At 39.6% G+C, this 19,297-nt stretch overlaps 2 protein-coding genes across 7 annotated transcripts in view; one reads left to right on the top strand and one right to left on the bottom strand.

Annotated features, from left to right (window-relative positions):
* Nucleotides 1–625: 625 nt before the first annotated feature.
* Nucleotides 626–9,752, bottom strand: pnpt1 (polyribonucleotide nucleotidyltransferase 1). The gene is made up of 28 exons (XM_032541344.1): nucleotides 9,493–9,752; nucleotides 9,148–9,208; nucleotides 8,614–8,688; nucleotides 8,278–8,383; nucleotides 8,112–8,161; nucleotides 7,918–7,981; nucleotides 7,783–7,830; nucleotides 7,426–7,539; nucleotides 6,573–6,759; nucleotides 6,311–6,362; nucleotides 5,843–5,900; nucleotides 5,563–5,659; nucleotides 5,372–5,474; nucleotides 5,024–5,094; nucleotides 4,772–4,808; nucleotides 4,590–4,656; nucleotides 4,374–4,463; nucleotides 4,155–4,208; nucleotides 3,775–3,884; nucleotides 3,474–3,545; nucleotides 3,019–3,082; nucleotides 2,831–2,914; nucleotides 2,499–2,582; nucleotides 2,279–2,385; nucleotides 1,633–1,688; nucleotides 1,395–1,473; nucleotides 1,238–1,285; nucleotides 626–1,144 (listed from the first exon to the last, which is right to left on the bottom strand). Exons 1-28 carry the CDS (start codon nucleotides 9,609–9,611, stop codon nucleotides 995–997), a joined length of 2,307 nt encoding a protein of 768 aa, XP_032397235.1. The 5' UTR covers nucleotides 9,612–9,752; the 3' UTR covers nucleotides 626–994.
* Nucleotides 9,753–16,771: 7,019 nt separating this feature from the next.
* ccdc88ab (coiled-coil domain containing 88Ab) overlaps nucleotides 16,772–19,297 on the top strand; it is a 68,126-nt gene continuing 65,600 nt past the window's right edge. For all 6 annotated transcript variants that reach the window (XR_004335888.1, XM_032541286.1, XM_032541283.1 and 3 more), the window contains exons 1-2: nucleotides 16,772–17,451; nucleotides 17,581–17,681. Coding sequence is in view for 5 of the 6 variants with exons in the window: in XM_032541286.1 (XP_032397177.1) it covers nucleotides 17,389–17,451; nucleotides 17,581–17,681 (164 nt within the window). In the remaining variant the exon portion in view is untranslated. The remainder of the gene's footprint in view (nucleotides 17,452–17,580; nucleotides 17,682–19,297) is intronic.

The raw sequence follows: 19,297 nt of genomic DNA, 5'->3' as shown, positions 1-19,297 counted from the left end.
AGAAATTGAGGAGCACATGCATTTACATTTAATTAATTGTATTCAAATTGTTTAAATTGCTGCACCATAGAGATTCAATATTTATTTGGTCCATATTTCTGCCAGAAGATTAGGATTGAGAGTTATTTTTATAACTACAAACTCTGCCAGAGGCCAAATAATTAGGTTCTCATTTAATTATCACATAAATAACCAATGGGGCACCAGATCCAGGCAGAGCAGGACACAGCAGCTCCTAAAACGGGAATTTCCCAAATCTTTCTTTACCATCAGATTATTTAGACCATTGGCTGATATCGAGCAGTTGTCTTCATTGGACGTACAATTGGTGATGATGTCCTAGTTGCGTCACCGAGACAGCAATTACACCTATGTATAAAGTCAGCCATTTTACTCCTTACAGTGGAGAAACAACTAGGCATGCTGCAGGGTGAGTGGATGATGCCGTCAAACTTAAAATAGTGTAGACCATTGCCTGATCCCAAAATTAGGTACAATTTATGGCAAATTAAACAATTTGTGGCACTTAAGTGTATTTCTTTGTTAGCATCTGAATATTGGGCTACATAAAAGTCAGGTTTCTTATGTGTGCAGGGTATTTTTACACTATAAAGCAACCAGTCACTATTTACACATCACTCAAATATCCTGTAAATGCACCCTAACATAAAAGGAATATATATATAAAAAAGGTACACTCTTTCCACTTTGCATTCTTTGTCCATATCTTGATCCTGGCTGCTTAGAGGACACACTGCCACAGTGGATACCAAATATGGAAGTCTTTGCATATGAAGCACGATGATGGCAGGATTTGATAAGCTGCAGTGTAGTGGAGTTTAATCACTTCCATACCCACAGCAGCAGGGTAAACCTCTGGGTTCAGTGTGTGACAAGATCTGATGCTCTCAACACAACTGTTGAATGGCAAAATCTACTCAGTTTAAATCCACCTTGGCAGCAAATCCACAAGGTAGCCTACTGTGTAGGTATGTCACAATTGGGTGCTGGTGGTGTCGCTTGAACCCATGGAGATGCTCTGTTTCTCACTTAGTGTCTTGACGACAGTTGCAGCAGGAGACTGGAGCACCTTCCTTGAAAGTCTCATTCTGCCGTCTGTTGGGTCCCGTCCAAAGTACTTGACCTGTTAGCATAAATCCAGTCAGAGACAACAAGCCCAGTATGTAAACACAGGAGGCTACTTTGGACAGCAAAGCTTGTTGTTATTGATGCCTACCTGTATCTGCTGTCCCACCTCTAAACCCAAAGCACTTGGATGTTTGATCTGAAAGAGAAAAATACAAAGCAATGACCTTTAGCAGTGATTTCATTCTCAAACACTCACAGAAACATGGACACACATTCAAACAGTATGCAGAGGAAAAATTACTGACCCGTTTGTGGTCGAGTTGTGAGTTGTGCAGCAGGACAGCACTCATGTTGGGATAAAGCTTCACCATCACACCAATGTCCCTGAAGCAGAGCGGTAAACGGCTTAAGAAGCAGTTTGTATGCTAAAAAGTTTGATTTCTACTGAAATATAAATACATATCTCCTAGATAAGTTTAACCGTGTGCTAATGCTCGGCATCAAATACCGTTTAATAGTAAACACCCCAATGTATTGGTTTACCTTATCTCCGTGATCGTGGCGGTGTAGATAGCACCAAACTCTAGCTGTTGTTCTTGCTGCAACACAAAACAGAAATACACATGTATGTTCATACACATACAGTATTGTACATACACTATAGTACATACACATGTACAAACATACGCACGCAAACCCTTATGTTCAAAGACTCTTTTTCAGTAAGGTAATGTTTGTTTAGGTGATGTTTTTTTTGGGGGGGGGGATCATTTTTAGGCCTTTATTTTCACAGGTCAGATGAAGACATGAAAGGGGAGAGAAAGGGGTATGACATGCAGCAAAGGTTGCTGCATTGCAGAGTAAACCTCTACATGTGTGCCCCTGCTCTACCAACTTTACATTACATGTCAATTAACTGATGCTTTTATTCAAAGCGACTTGCTATTTATCAGAGGTTGCTGGAGCAAGTATGGGTTAAGTATCGTGGTCAGGGACACATTGGCTGATGTATCGCAGTGGGAATCAAACCCAGGTATGTCTCCTACCAAAAGCCTATGTTATATTCACTGTGTCATCACCACCACCAGCTAAGCTAACCCGGCCATTATAAGTACTTTTAGTCATGGTTTTAACATGTTTTTCTAAATGTGCAGTGTTTACTAGAGCCCTTCGAGTGGTGGAGACTCACATCATCTTTGCAGATGTCACTGATGAAGTCTTGGGCTTCATTCATGGCTCCTGGTGTTGGAGCAAACACAGAGAAAGTCTCCTCGTCCACCTGACTTATTGTCACACCTCAAGAAGGAAAAAATATTTACAGTTTCAACATTTTGTTATGAAAGAGTCTGTACTGAGTCATGTTCCTGGTTGGTTTTCTGATTAAATATGAATAATAGATTAATTGTTACCTGTTTGAACTTGTAGCCTGCGAAGATTATATCCCCCTGGACCAACAAAGCGCGCTCGTTTGGAAACAGGCACCCGGACATTTTCTGAAGAAAGATTAAAACTCACACGCATCAGTTCCCTATACTAAACCCGGCCTTCTATCTTGATGGGCAGTATCATCGTAATGTCATGGATCACGCAGTAGTCTAGGCATCATCTCTACTTATCCAACTCAACTAGTCTTACACATAGTTACTAGTGATATCAGACCACTTCTCTGACCTAGTCCAAGTGTGTACTTCTTTCTTTTAAAAGGTACATAAACAAATGAATGTTCAAACACAAAACTTACCAACAACAGGTCCATTCTCTTTCCTCGTCTCTCTTGGTTTTGCTGTACATTTGTTCATGATGCTCAAGATTTCCCTCTTTGCCACTGGAACATAATATTGGAACAAAGGCCATTAAGCTACCAAAAGTGTCTACACACTTAATTCTTAAGTGTAAAAAATGTTCAGTTTCACTGCCATCTGAGCTTACCTGTGGCCTGTTGGATAGCCTCCATGACCACCTTCAGAGGCAAACCTGGGATCTTCACATCAGCCTGGAGGTTAAATAAAGGAGTGTAAAAGAATATAAAATGTGGATCAAAGGATAAAACCTAAAGTAGCATTAAAAGCTCCAGTCAGCAAGACAACATTTTCCTCAAGGGACTTTACAATCTATACAGCATTTGACACTCTCTATCCTTAGACCCTTGAGTCAGAGAAATGGCAGTATCTTATAATAAATAGTACATTTTTTTAATGTCTCTTATTTCATGTTTCAGACAACACCAAATTATACTTAGGCAGCACTGAAAATGGGCCGGGTGAAATATTTCTATGAAAAACCTATCTTTTCATGTACATTTGACTTTTTCTGCTCTTTTCAGCTACTGAGTGAGCCACAAAGTTTAATTTAGACACTCGCTATGAGTTAATAAGACACAGTACCTGTAAAGCAGTGATGCCCTTGTTTGTTCCTGCCAATTTGAAGTCCATGTCTCCGAGGTAATCCTCTATTCCCTGTTAAGAAAACAAAAGTTAGCTGGGGTGACCTCTCCTTGAGAGCGGCCCGTGTTCGAATCTGACCAGCAGCCCTTTGCTGCGTGTCAAACCCTTTCTCCCCCTTTTCGATCTATCGACACTATCTTATCTAAAACAAAAACTACCTTTCATATTCAACACAATGGCTTAACTACACTCTGTTCTTCTGCCTGGCAGTTATAAATGGTTGGTCACACACTGTATGTACCAGGATATCAGTTAGTAATCTGTAGTCTTGGATCTCAGTAGGTTTGTCTGGGTTGGGCTTGGAGATGAGGCCAACTGCTACACCTGCCACAGCAGAGGAGATGGGCACACCTGGGAGATACAGATTTGAACATTAGCAACATATTATTACAGAATTGCATTTTGCATTAAATTTGAATAAAATACTGCAACAAAACCAAATGTAACAAGCCTATCTACCCATCTTTAATTTGCTTGGAGTAACATAGTAAGAATCAGTCCAAAAAAACCTATGGTAAAACATTAATCTGTTTTGCAAAAAAAAATAAAAATAAATAAGTTTACTACATACAGAGATTATAAATTGCAAAGAAGCTATTTCATGCTCTCCCACTCCAGTACCTGCATCCATTAGAGCAAGGCTGCCTCCACATGCTGAAGCCATTGAGGATGATCCTGAGAGGAGATATGAGTGGAAGAGGTGGAAATAGGAAAATAGAAATAGAAAAATGAGGCAATCAGACACTGTAACCCCATGTTCCTCCCTGAGACATCCGGCCAGACAATGAACACATTTCCTGTGGTGTTTGTACGCTTTAAAAACAGTGTCACCACACTCACCGTTTGACTCCAGCACCTCAGCAGTGACCCGGATAGTGAAAGGGAAGTCTTTAGGAATAATTGGTCTCAGAGCTTTCTCAGCCAGGGCCCCTGGGAATACACAAACATGAACAAATACACACACAAACACACAGTCTTTGTCCAGAAGATTCTTAAAAGGAATGATTGCTTAGCAGACACTGACTAAAAGTAGAAGATGTAAATTTGAACACAAACCGTGTCCAAGCTCTCTTCTGTTGATGCCTCCCATCTTTCCAATCTCATTTGTTGCATATGGAGGGAACTGAAATTAAAAAGGCAATGCGGATTTTAAGTGCACCTCGAAAACAAAAATATACACAACCATACAAATGATCAAAGTCTATCTATGTGACATTTTAAAACAGGATTTTACTCACCTCATAATGAAGCATGAAATTTTTGGATTTGATGCCACTGCAGGAAGGAAATGAAAGGAAGACCTGGGTTAAATAGTCTTTTCAAAAACTTTTATTTTAGTCTGTGTGGGTAACTTAGGCTGCCAAATAGGACGGAACTAGTGCCATGACATTTAGATATAGACAGATAATAAATATTCTTGAAGGGCCAACTCTGAACTGTAAAAAGTATGAATGTGTGGTTTCATGTGTGAAAATAAGAGATAACTTTACCTCAAAGCTGTGGTGATGATATCTGCTTTGATACTGGATTCCAAGGAATCAAATGTAACACTGCACAGCACCTACATAAAAAGTAAGAGGTCGAGGACTGAGCTTTCTTTGTATAAAAAAGTGAAAGTAGTTTCAGAGTAAAAAAAAATGAATTTCAGAACAAAGAGCCTCACTGGTTCCCTTCCTACTACTGCATTCCTTATCAAACCTAGTATTATTATCTTTCAGTTGCAGAAAATACCAACACCAGTCTTATACCGCCATCAAAGTTAGGCACAATGGTGTTCTTCTTTCAACAAAACATACCATTCAAATTAAGCTTCTGAGGCCTTCCAGCTCTGTACCTACCTGTGTTTGTCCTCTCTGGAAAAGAGCTGAGCCATGCAGCGGCTTGAAGAGGTCGACATCACAAGAAATGTTTCTTAAAGCAGTCAACTCCCTCCCATCGCATCTACAGCACGCACAATTAAAACAATCCAGTTACAAAGGCACACCATGTGTCTTAAGAATATACATTCATTTTACCATGGGTAGCTTACCTCTTGTACTCATTAAGCACTAAATTGCGGAATACTTCTTTGCTCACAGTGTTAAAGGACTCAATGACTTCAAAGGGCTCAGCCTGAGGGAATCGGTCTACACATGGGAAACATCAATTTGACACTGGTCAGCTGACAGATAGGAACACAAATGAAGTACACAGACCCAACTGAACTGAACTGTAATACATATATGATTGTGTGGAGGGGGTTGCAACAATATTTAAATCAGCTAACTTGAAAATATGTATATGTAACACAAATAATGAAGATGATCTACCTTTTAGGTCCTCTTCAGTTTCTAGTCGAACTTTGTTGATAGCTTCATCTCTTGAAATCTAAGACAATATGATAAGTATATTACTGATACTGTTCAAGAGATAAGGTACATACACACTGTGACATCACAGAAAAGAGAAACATCAGTGATTTTAGCTGCTTTAAATAACTTAACCCTCCTGTTGTCCTCGGGTCAAATTTGGCCCACTTTCAAAAGGTTTCTATATCAGAAATTTGTGTTTCTTTCAACCAAATTGTCAAAAATAAAAAAATAGTGAGGATGGTTACCTACAACACTCATGACAAGTAAAATAAACAATAAGTATTCTACTTTCATTACGTTTGTTTTAAAGAAACAAAAACGGAATCCTTATTATGATGGTTCAGAATGACCAAATGAGGTGGTAGAGTAAGAGAAAGTTAAGGATAACTTTGACTCAACACCTGGGGAAGAGACGTCAGACTTTACCTTATCGTGAGTGTAATCAGTGAAAACTGCATAGATCTTCTTGGAAGCTAATCTGCAGGGAAGAAAAGGAAAAAAAGTCATTACTAAGATCTAAAACAACATGAGTCCTAATTTTATCACTCATTTTTGGGAAATAAAGCTCAGATACTGCTTCATTAAGGTCCCCAGTACTACAGTGTTTAAAAGTGTAATGATACTGTAAGAAATATTTGTCTGTGTATGACTCTGGAAGAATACAAAACAGTTTCATCACTGGTCTTACTGTCGAACATGCTCCACCATGTCAGTCGGGACGGAGAAGACCCTGACGGGGGTGCGCTTGGTGACCTTCTGTTCTCGCGCCAGCTGCTGGATGGCCTGTATGATCTGCTGGGTGTGTTTGACTCCCACCTTCACTGCATGGCAAAAGTCCTGCTGCAGCACGTTCTCAGCTGACGCCTCAATCATCACTGGCAGACAGAGTCACATTAAAGAAGTGTTTTATGATGCTACCATCAGATAAACAGCAAACAGGCAACACTGAGCTGACAATTGCAGATGTTGTTCATATCAATCTTAGGTGTTGACATCTACACCTAAGTAAACTATGTATGAGGATGATAGCTCTCTGCTTCCTTGCAGACATGAAACAGTGAGTAATAACTAAGTAATAACTTGTCAAACGCAACAAGGTGTAAACAAACTGTCATTTGATGGTGTAGTAATAATATGACTCATATTGTTTGATGGTGTTATTACATTTTAAGTTAGCATTCTTCCCATTCTTAAGGAGTTATTCCAACATATTACATCACTTTTATATTGCCTACTTCTTTAATAATTTGCACATTGTTTACTTATACTTTTACTGTGAACTTTTACATCCCATTGACAATAATTTGCACATTCCTGCACAACTGTACACATTAAAAATAGACACTTTAATAACAAATTATTATATTGTAACTTTTGTTATTTTATAAGCAGCTGTTGGTTAATGGCATAATGACGTGTTTGTTCAAAAGTACAAATATTAAGTGAACTACTCGTATCATGTTATCATAAGTCTTTACATTTCTTTCAGGAAATAAACACGTCAGTTTCTGCTGCGAGTGTTATAGTGTTTACCAACTTACCAACTTGACTGCAGGGGGCTCCAGCCACAATCAGGTTAAGACTGCTGGAAGTCATCTCTGCCCTAGTGGGGTTGATCAGCATCTCTCCATCTACCATGCCCACTCGCACAGCACCTGTAAAAAAAACACCCACACACACAACACAACACACACACACACACACCACACACCACACACCACAGCACCACACACACACACACACACACACACACACACACAAGTAGTCCCAAGCTAGGTTTAAGTGTACAACAATCTTATCACAGGACTAGAAATTGAACAGACAATTGAAAACTAGGACTCAAATGCAATAGATAGGCCTACATGTAAATAGGCCTAAATCTGTTGTGTGTTCCTCACCTATGGGTCCATGCCAGGGGATGTCAGACAGGGCCAGAGCCGCGGAAGCTATAACGAAAGAAAACATTGTTTTAGCTAAGGACATAAAAATAGCTATGCTCTGTGGAAAACATGGATGACTGAGATGTATCTCACCTGCATTAATAGCCAACACATCTGGATCATTGACACCATCTACTGCCAGCAGGTTACAAAGGATCTACAGGACACATGAACACAATGGCACACAAAAAGACAAAGATGCACATTGTTATCATTTTTGTTCAAAAAGTAAAACAGTACAAAACTATTACCACAAAATGATGAAAACAATGTCAAACTGAACTGACCTGAGTATCATAAAAGTAACCAGGAGGGAACAGTGGTCTGATCGACCTGTCTGAGCAACAGAAACACGAGGAACTGTTAGTCAAAGCACTCAAGTCATTGTACAATATCAGCACACAGACCTGCTACATGAAGGGTATGCATATATCCAGACACATGTCAACTCACCTATGAGTCTGCTGGTAAGGATCTCATTATCAGTGGTGCCCAGCTCTCGTCTCAAATGGTTAGTGGGGATTCGACCTGCAGCAGCTGCTTTCTGTCTGTAGTCCACCTGTTAATCAAAGAGGACATTCATTTAGAAATATTTACCCTAATCATATACTGAAGTCTCATAAGGTATTCTTTCTAGTTTCTAGTTCTAGTTCTAGTCGGGCTCTACAGGTTGGATTACACTTTCAATCTACTTAACAATTCTTCAACCAAATCCATTTACATTACATATAACAAGACTAAACTGAACTGAACTGATTGGCAATTTTACTGTAATGTTTGAGAACATACCACAAGAGGCATGAACTGGGATGGAGAAGGTTTGGCTCTGCTCACAGCAGTCACCATCACGGAGGTATCTCCCAACTTCAAAGAGAAAAAGGTTACCAAAAAAGACATGACCATTTCACAAATAGCATCTAACATCTGGGACTGCCCAGTTTAGCCCTACAGCATACTTTATTTCTTTTCATGAAGAAGTCATGAAAGAAAGATTTTTTACATTTTAAGCAGTAAAGAGACACACTGATTTACATAAGCTCTTCTTTTACTAGTACAGTACTGCATATCATTTAAGTCAAATAAATTTAGTGGAGTAAAAAGTACAATACTTCCCTCTAAAATGTAGTGGAGTAGAAGTAAAAAGTAGCATACAATGGAAATAGTCAAGTTAAAGTACAAGTATGTCAAATTTATAATTAAGTATAGTTCTAGAGTAAGTATAGCTTACTTAGTACATTCCATCACTGCAACCATGCACCTGTTTGGTGTAACCAATTCTATTTACAGTCTGTGGGTGTAACTTTTGACATTTTCCTTCTGTACCTTTACTACAGCAGATCCATCAGCAAATCTAGCGAACCTCCCTGAAGAGATCTCAAGTTTCCTACAAAAGTAACAAGACCACATCACATCAAAATGTCTCGGATACTAAACCCACTGTTTACATGCAGTAAGATGACATATGTAACTAACTGTGTGTTCTGGATACCAACACATCCCAGTCGTCTGTTCTGGCTCTGGCTAAGAGCTACACGAGTAAAAGCGAGGATACCAAAGCAACGGATACACTTTGACAACAGGTACAGAAACAATTAGCTAGAAGTAAAAATCATGTCTCGCGTGTTAAGAGTTATTGGAAGAGAAAGGAAACCGGGAAAGTCAACTCACTTCTCACCAAGGTCCACTACCAGTCTTCGCGCATTTGTATTGTTACTGTAAACACTCTGGTGACATAAACGGACATGAAGGCGGGCAAACGAGTGCCCCAGTCGGAGCAAATACCTCATATCTAAAGAAACACGCAAACAAAACAAAGAAAACGATCTGGTTAGCAGTCGGTGCCTTCACAGTTCAGATGTGCGCATGGGGGCTTCCATGTCAGTTTTGGTCACATGCACGGAATGACGTCGTAGAGACGCGTCTCCTGATTCGACAGACCGAGGTGAGTGTGTAACATCAAAAGGTTCCGTACTATCCGAATCACAACAATTCCGCTTTAGGTTTTTCTCAAAAATCCCCACAAGAGTAACCTGAGTGATTTAAATCCAATCTGACCATAAATTAGCCGTATTAAATTATTGTAGCAGTAGGGGAATTTTGTAACGATACCGCTAATAAATTAAAATACCGTATGAGTATGGTTAAAATTCCCTTAACTTAACATCCACTTTAGCACATCTCTTCCATGTGTTTTAAACGCATTTTAAAGCAGTTATATTGCTAGGTTTGTGAACATTGAGCTTCGGCCTACCTGCGAAAAGTGAAGATGTTACCCTTTTACATATCCTATCATATAGGCCTATTGTTACAGGTCCATGGTTCTGTAGGCTACAAGTAGCCTAGCCTACTTGTCATAGGCTCATACTGTATTCACCACTTGTAAAACAAAAAACAAAAAAAATATGTTAAACGTACAGGCAATATAACCCAATTGCCCATTTGAAGCAATGTGCAGTATGTCTGGAAGAAGTAGCCATGAAGCAGACCAGGCAGTATGCCTCAAATATCCAATTTGAAATCCATACCACTAGGTGTCAGGATTGCCTCACAAAGAGCATCTTTCAGCTTTTAGGAACATTTATGATCAACCACCTCCCTTTTTATAATACCTACATCATATATACTATACTGTATGAATAATTTAGAAATGAAGTTTATTTTCAATAGCCTAAGTTGTGCCACTATTTTCATTAGTTAGATCAACTACGGCCTACATACTGATAAAACATCAAGGGCCTTTAAAACAGAGTGTTTAATTAATCATATCTGATTTATCATAACAGGCACATAGCCTAGCCCCTACATACATACTGTTAAATCTACCATAAGGGAGAGTAGTTAATGAACATTCAAAGAGCTGTGATGGAAGAATGTGCCTCTACTTTGCCATGATGGAGTGGAACCTTGCCATGTGCCATAATGTAATTACCACGCTTGTGACAAAGAAAATCATGCACTGCCAATTCATGCCACTATGAGCTGTCTAAACAGTGGTTCCCTCGAGTTTATGCATGTCCATATCAGTGGATCCAATTACTGGCTTTTCAGGGACACACAGGAGAAATGAAAATATGTCTTTCCACCACAGGAACGGATGAATGCAGGCCATATCAATATGACTCTTGATGGAAATTTGGAAACATAAATCATGAAACAAAAATGTGTAAAATGAGTTACAAAAATAGGATGATAAATAATCTGCCTTTAAAGACAGATAGACATGTCTGGTTGCCAAGGACCCCTCATCCCTGCTACAAATCCTGTGAATTCTGCATGTGTGTGGGTGTGTTTGTGCGTTCGTGACAAACATCAGTCCAGCACTCACGCAGGCTGTCCTGTTGTCACCTCTTGAAACAACACAGCATGAAATTCAGAGAAGCACTTCTGTCTTGAGTCTTGAAACGACCAAGGTAACACACTAACACACAGGAGAGATTTAGGGTTCTTTAGATAGTCTTGGGTGTTGAAATTTTGCCTATTTGAATATCACTTCTCATCAACAAAAACAATTGATTAATAATCTCTTTAAACAGCTTGGACCAAATAATTTCGATGGTCTGATCGTTCACTAATTTATTGTCCGACTGTCGACAGATAACCAATTGATTTCTATATTTGTTGATGAACATTTACATGAGAAAAGTCTCTGGAAAGGAAAGCATCAATAAGAAAAGCAACACAGTATCCTCCACTGAGCTGTTTATGATCCTTGTATGATTATTGTGCACTAATATTCCTCGGCTCTGCTTAGTAATAACAATAATGAGATCTCAATGTGTCCTGGAGCCATGGAAACAAGATAACACTAGTAGAAACCTTGGTAATAATGGGAAAGTGGGTGTGAGTTTGTGTGAAATCCTGCAATTAACTGGAGTGTGTACATGTGTTTGTGCCTGTGGAAGTGTGTGCATGTATGAAAGTAATCCAGAGAGTGTTAGAGATGCTGTTAAAACTCATCTGTTGCCATAACAACTGCAGCAGCACTGTCAGAATTGGCTCACTGACTGGCTGGAGGGCTGTCTGGATGTTAGGCTAACTTCTGGACTCTGCTGTCTGTTCAGCAAGCAACTGATTTACTGGGAGCCTGGTGTACTGATAGTAACATGAACTGATTGTTTGAAGCGCATAGAGTCAATTTTTTCAAAAACATTTCACATAACAGTATATCAGTTATAACAGATGGCTTGAGCAGAGGAGTCTTTTCGAAACGTGAATAACATACAGACACACTCAAAGAAAATCAGCTCTCCATACACTTTTCAGTTCAGTGGCAGGTAGCTTTAGCAGTAAAAAGCGAGCTCCCATAATAATAGTGTGTGTGTGTGTGTGTGTGTGTGTGTGTGTGTGTGTGTGTGTGTGTGTGTGTGTGTGTGTGTGTGTGTGTGTGTGCATGCGTGTCAGTCAATCAATCAAAGTAAGATTCAATGATTACTAAAAAAACATGTATTAATCACAAACAAAATATGACATAGAGACACAGAGATGACATGTTCTTACATTGATTATCTAGTAATAAGAACAACGGTTAGGATGAAACCAAATGTATTGGTTTTTAACAATTACAAGGTGCAGTTGTCAAAGTCTACCAGAGAATGTATACACCTCATGTTTAAAGTCTTAAGAAAAATAACAGCTAGGAGAATAATCTCCACAGTAACAAAATAGTTTATTTGATTTTTGTCTCACAATGAAAAAGAGTAACTTTGTTTCATTACAACTCTGACCGCTACGTTCCTAAATATTGGCTCCCTGCAGTGTCGTTGATCTTAAAGCCTCTCAGACAGAGGGCAGATAGGGTGAGTCAAAGCCTCAAGGCCTGGACTGCAAAAAGCTGATTACATTTTGGTCTCAAGCCTCGAATCCAGAGCAGTCATTTAGGCTCATCGTAAGAACCTCTGACTCTGCTGTGGGTCGTAAACAGTCTAGATAAAGCACAGCTTGGTGTTTGAGAAGGAAGGAAAGAGAATTGAATTTCTATCATGGTGATATAATGGTATAACTCTATGTCTCTGAGAGGAAACACTTATCTCTCTGAGTTAAGGGATGCATCAGAGTTTACAGAATGCAGAGGGTTGGGACACACACACACACACACACACACCTTTATTGACCTTTAATGTTATGCAGTTAGGCTTTGCTTCTGCAACAGGGGGCTTTAATCATTTAAACCGGACATTTGAATACCAGGCATTGATTTCGCATAGCAGCAGTACAGGATGGAGACAAGCAGAGACAGAGAGGATGGCCAGAGTAACCTCCGCTGTAAAGATAGAGGTCAGCCCTTTAAATTATTTAGTCAGTCTAAAGGCAGGAAGAATGGTTTAAAGATCTATGTAAATTTAGATTTTGTGCTGCTGTCTTCATGAAGAATTGAATTTACAGCAAGTAAGTTGTAATGTTGAGCTGTCTGCTCAAGATAGCAAGATACATCCCCACAACTAATGACCACATTACCATTCAATTTATCATGAAAAATAATGATAGTCAGAGTATGATTCCTAATGGTTTTGGTCTACTCCATATAAGCTGGTTCAAGCTCAATGTGTTAAAAATGCCCTTTTACTCAGAATATCAGTGATATGCTGTTTGATTTTTGACTTTAGTGCACGTGGCCTTGTACGAGAACTAGTCAAGAACACATGGGATCTGAACTCTCCTTGTCAAATACATTGTACCTGTAGTATTAGTCATATCATGTTATTAAGGGAAAGTATTGCTATTTATTTATTATTTATAGAAAGAGGAAATGGTAACAACTTAAAAAAATTCTGTCCAGCATGTCAGCCCCAGTGTTTCCTTTGGGATCTTTTTTAACACTGGGGGCAGGTCTGTTTGAACAACAACCCCTGCTGATAGTCGGCCTTTTGTACAGCCCTGTTTCTGATACCGTGGGGGAAGAAATTTTTAAAAAAATCAACATAGAAGAAACACTGCAGCCCACTCTGCATTCAAGGCCGTCAGCACAGCTCCAAATCAAAATGCTTGTGGTCCCTTGTAAATTCCAGTGAAATAACTAACAGGAAACGGCAGTCTTATAAAAAAGAAGAATGATTTAATCTGACAGGAGTTGCAAGGTCATTCGTGGTTGTTTAGAGAGATAATTGTTCTTTTTCTATGTTGTGGAATTTTAGAGCAATTGATTTGTGGTTATTTTTTTTTTCATTATCCCTGGGCTGGATTAATACTATCTAGAGGAAACGTTTCCATGTGTTTCTATACACTGGTTCAGTGGCATTTGAGCCAAGAGAGGCGATCGTAGGTTTCCTCTGGGTAGTTTTGCCTGCTGTCATATAGCTGAGTGTGTGTGTGAGGAATGCTGCTGTGGGTCTGTATAATCACTGAGTCATTAGGTAGAGGTGGATGGCGCTTTGTGACAAAGCTTCTTAAAACATAATGAATAATAGATTTGGAATAAACACGCAGAAGCACTCTGTTCAATACAAGGTTAATGAATTCCACGCTAACACAAACACAATCACAAAAACGCTGAGCTATACAAAATATCCATCTAATCCTCCACAGTAATTGAGCTGAACATAATTGTGTTCAGGCTGCTGTGTGGGATAGCACTTTACAAAAGCCCTGAACGGTTTTCATTATCAGTGTTTAATCGTGTGTTGGGGTTAGTAGGGATGTGATGGGTTGCAAGAAAAAAGGGCTATATTTGATTTATTTATTTTTTTAATTGATTTGAGTAGATCCTGAAGCAAATTGTCCTTATACGATAAAATTCATTTATTTCTGAAGAGGGAACGGAATTGTTGTTGGAGCAATGTGCAGAGGAATGATTGGTTAAAAAAGCCTGAAAACCTATTTCCTCAAGCAACTTCTTTTTCTGACTTTAAAGCTACTCTTTTCTAATGAGCATTTTTGCCATGAATTAATGGCGGAGATTAATATTTAACGTTAAAATAGACTTCATTCTTAGTGACCAATAAAAAGTGAAAATAAAATCCCTTTTTTTGATAGTTTAGTGTTTTTTGGTAGGCTATTTTGACATGCATTCAAGAAGCTGCACTTCATGTTATGACCTCCTGATGTGTCCTCACTGAGCCTGTCGTAGGCTACAACCTTCCAGTTAAACACGTTTTGCCGAAAACAAGAGACAACAGACCTAGTCAGGATCTCATACTGTGTGGCCTCAAGCTGAAGCACCAACCACAGCAACCGTTATCCTAAATGCAAATGAGAACATCTGTTTCTCAAAGAGAGCTGGTGCTAAAATGTGCTTATTAAAACTTTTGGCGTAACATACAATGATCGGTTTGTTCCTGAGAGGTGACCCGGGTCCCCAGCTCCCAAATCAGTGATTGTGTTTAAATTGGCTATTTGGTCAAACAGCCTCTGCTTCTAATTCACAACAACACAGCCATTCATCAATTGTTGATTAGGTGTCTTGTGATTGACTGTGGGTCTGGACTTATCATCCAGTCCTACCTTTCTATTGATTCAGCTAAAAGAAGCATGCGTTTAAAAAAAATGGTTGCTGGTGTAACCAAAAGTTAATGCATTTCTTCTTTCAAATGTGTGGTCAATAGCTATATAATGTATATCACTGTAAGTTCCCATATATATATATATATATATATATATATATATATATATATATATATATACTGTATAAAAATATATGCTCTTGCTGAATGAAGTTCTGTCATTTATTTTAAATGCAAATAGCAAATTTCAACTTCATTTCTCTATATTGGTATGTTGGAATAGTTACACAACATGTCTTCTCGCAGGGCAGTGGAGAAAGGTTGGCAATGCATAACTAATGAACATTCAGTTCTTTTTTTTTGGGGGGGGGGGGGGGGGCGGACACTTAGCCGATTATTTTCAGTTTATTATTATGTTCTTGATTAATTGTTGTCAATGCAGAAAACAGTGAAAAATGTTAAATTACAATTTCTTAAAGCTCAATAACATCTTGAAATGTTTTAGTTTGCCCAATCTACACTCCAAAACCCCAAAACATTTAGCTTACAATGAATATACTGAATTATTATTTAATGTATGTTTGCATGCAGCTGTTGTCAGCAATTTTTCCCTAAGAGAAATTTCCTTTGGGACAATAAAGTTGATCTTATTTTATCTTATCAAACCTTATATTGAAAAGCTACAAATCTAAAACTGTAACAAGCATTGTTTGGGATTTATGTTTGAAAAACGGACTTAGATGATTAATCAATTATTAAAATAGTTGTTGCTATTTTCTGTCGATTGATTAAATGACTAATTGTTTCAGCCGTGTCATCTCAATATGCTGTCTGTCCGGAATTGGCCTATAAATCATCATGAATGGATTCCTGTAGTACTTCCTTTACATCCTGCATGATAGCCAACACTTTAGAGACTCTCCCTCTGTTTTGTCAAACAGGATGTGATGTGCATTTCCCACACCATACCAGCGTGAAAAGAGCAATTTCTTTGAATGGAAAAATATTTTTAATATCTGGATAAAGCTCATAGACGAATCATGTACTGTACATGTACATTGGTCTTTTTGTCCATTACCCACCAGGTGCCAGTAGCCTACTGGCCTTGCTGCTTTAATGTAGCCTATACTGTAAATGCAGACAAAAAGGTATGCATGGACCTCCAGTATTTCTGCTTGCCAGGCAATAAAATAAGCAAAGCCTTTTAGTATGCCATAGCATATAAACTGCATATAAATTACAGGACAAGCTAGCTCCACCCAAACTTATTCCCATCCCATTTATGTCTGCATCATTCATTATAAACATGTCTTTCTTTCCAACAAATTACTAAACTGTTCTCGATGATTAAAGTGTTTTGTGAGAACACACTAATCTGAAAAGAAAAGGATGCTTTGATCAATGCCCTATTTTCCTTCTTATTTTAGAGCAGAAGGGCGGAGGAAGATGCAGAGGAGAGACAGAAGGGAGGCGGTACTAAGTGTCCTCCAGTCATCCTCTCTGTCAACTCCCTCCGTTCAGTAGTAGGTTATGCAGCGTTTGAACGGAGGCAGACAGGGGCTCGACATGTAACCGGTCAGAAATAACTTCACCAATGATACGAGGAGTAACCGAATACCGGGATCTTAAACCTTTTGGATTTTTTCCCGCTTTGGATATTTCCCTTCATTTAGTCGTCTCGGGGGACAATTTCCCCTTAACGTTAGCCCCCCCTCTGTGAGATCTAATCTTTAGCCAGTTCCAATCCTAGCACAAAACCATACCTGTCTCAGGTCTCATGTAGTCAGTCTTTACTAGCTTCCGTAGATAGCTAGCTAAACCCGCGGACGCTAAAACCGAGAACATCTTGAACTAATGGTGTTCAACAAAACGATGTGATCCATTTTATTTCCGATGAGGTAGCCGAGCCCAGCCGTTGGCATCTGAAACAGCTGGGTCGTGTCAAGACGATTGTGGATTAACGTTTTTTTTCCTCCCCGAATATCTCTAAGAAACCCCGGACGTGGTTTTTCAGTGGCCAACATGAGCGTCGATTTAATCGAATCAACTACATGAGTGGAGCCAAAACAAACCCATCTTCCTTCCAAGGAGAGCACATTTTTGAACAGCGCCAGTTGTCCTAGAAAATATGGAAAGCGAGGTTTTCACCCCTTTGCTGGAGCAGTTTATGCTCACGCCTCTGGTCTGCTGGGTAAGCTCCCGAAATAACTATTCAAATGTGTGTTAAGCTCTCTAAAACTAATTAAACAGCCCTGCACTGTGAAAGCATGCTCATTGATCGACTTAACACCTATACTTGCATTGTCTCATTTATTTCCAGGTGAAGACAGTCGGGCAGGCGACATTGATCGATGGCACTCAGTTATCGGAATATATTGAATTAGTGGATGGGATTTACCTGAACGAGATAATGCTTGAGATGTAAGTAATTTGTCACGTATTTAAATATGTGACCGAACTGTACCCGTGCACCACCATAATGAAACGGGATTGGCCAAATAGGAGCACGCAGAGACCTTTGCTTGTTAACAGATGTATGGTAGCTTACCTTAAAAACCTGCATGATGTAGTGGCCACTTTCAATAGTTAGATAGATATGCATTTTGTTTTCTCAATGATGAAGTCAGTGGGTGTGGACCAGACAACAAATTATACACCGGGGCTTTTAGCTGGGTCATCCCCACATGAGCAAATTAAGCATTTCTATAAGAAGCCCAGCACTTGAAATTGTCTGCTGAAGTGAATGTAGGCTACGCACAAAGGGACCTTAGTGGGGGCATTCATGGGTCAGACTGTCAGAATCCTTTGCAGACATTTATTGTCAGGATGCTTTGAAGATGGGAAGCTTGCTCCTAAGCATCCCTTGTGCAAATAGGCAGCAAAGCAGCTCTACTACAGTAGGGTTGTTGTTTTTTTTAGTCACCCTAGACTGTCATCTGCAGCTGACTGGAAGACAACCCGCCCCTGGAAACTACAGAGCTCACCCTGCTGTGTTGCAGATTGAAATAGTAGCCTTAAGCGAACAAACACTGGAAGCAGCGCAGAATCAGAATGCGGTTTTACACAGCAATGCAGATTCTTCATTATTGTAGCAGGCCAGCACAGACCGATTTGCTTGTTTTTGTTCAAGTCCACGTAAAATAGATGTGTTGACAGATCTCTTGATAGTGAGAGACTTAAGAAGATGAGGCATTAGATCTCTGTCTGGATCTGTCTGCCTTTCCTGTAACATCCTAACGTATAGGACGACAGAGAAGACAGCTTTCCATTCCTTTGTCTGGTTTAAAGCTGCAACTTCCCGCTTGCAGGGGAAATTTTTTTTCACATTTTCCGCTAATGCCACACACTACACTGTCAGCATTTACTCCTCCTGTTTCCCTGTCAGAGGAGCATTCAACCAAGCTGACTCCCATTGGAATTGATTTTCACCTCAAAAGAGATTATCATGTGTTTCATAGGGCAACTTCTTGTGTCCCCTCGCTTATGTCTCGTATTCCAAGGTTGGCAAAATTGTGTCGGTAGGGGGAAGCTTGTCTTTGTATTTCTACATGTGCAGAGTATACCTTTTTAGTATTCAGTGTAAATTGTCTTTAGAGGGGTTAAGCTGTAGCTGTGTTGCATGAGGAGCTGATTATCCCTGATTGGCCATTTCCTGTCTTTAGTTGGTGTCGTCTTCCTCCTGCTCTGCCCTCTTCCACTGTCCTTGATTTCCTGCTGCCCAGCTGCATCACTTCATTAAGCAGCCTACCTTCAGGTTTCAACAACCTCTTCCAACTCTCTTTCTCATGCTTGTTTTTCCTCCTCCTACTGCTCCACGCTGCATGAACACTCTCAGAGGAATCCTTCAAAACAGAAAAGCGTTTAGGGAGGCCGCTGCAGGTTCAGTTAGACAAGGGCGTCTTTTCTCTTTCACACACACACAGCCTCTTCAAAAGTGATGAACAAGTCAGCAGTATTTTTAGAGCATTTTCCCTTGTGGGACTTTGCATGGTGGAAAGCAACCGGAAGGATATGGGGGGGGGGGGGGGGGGGGGGGG

Source organism: Etheostoma spectabile, chromosome 17 (assembly GCF_008692095.1).
Source record: "Etheostoma spectabile isolate EspeVRDwgs_2016 chromosome 17, UIUC_Espe_1.0, whole genome shotgun sequence".
In the NCBI taxonomy this organism is placed as follows: Eukaryota; Metazoa; Chordata; class Actinopteri; order Perciformes; family Percidae; genus Etheostoma; species Etheostoma spectabile.
Note: the sequence above shows the minus strand (reverse complement) of the source record. Positions and strands in the feature narration are given on the sequence as shown.

Excerpts from the sequence above, each read along its gene's own strand:
- pnpt1 (XM_032541344.1), bottom strand. The coding sequence starts at position 9,611 with ATGAGGTATTTGCTCCGACTGGGGCACTCGTTTGCCCGCCTTCATGTC. Across the intron at positions 5,660-5,842 it reads AACTGAAGAGGACCTAAAAG|ACCGATTCCCTCAGGCTGAG; the intron begins GTAGATCATCTT and ends TCCCATGTGTAG. Across the intron at positions 1,689-2,278 it reads GTGACATCTGCAAAGATGAT|CAAGAACAACAGCTAGAGTT; the intron begins GTGAGTCTCCAC and ends TTTGTGTTGCAG.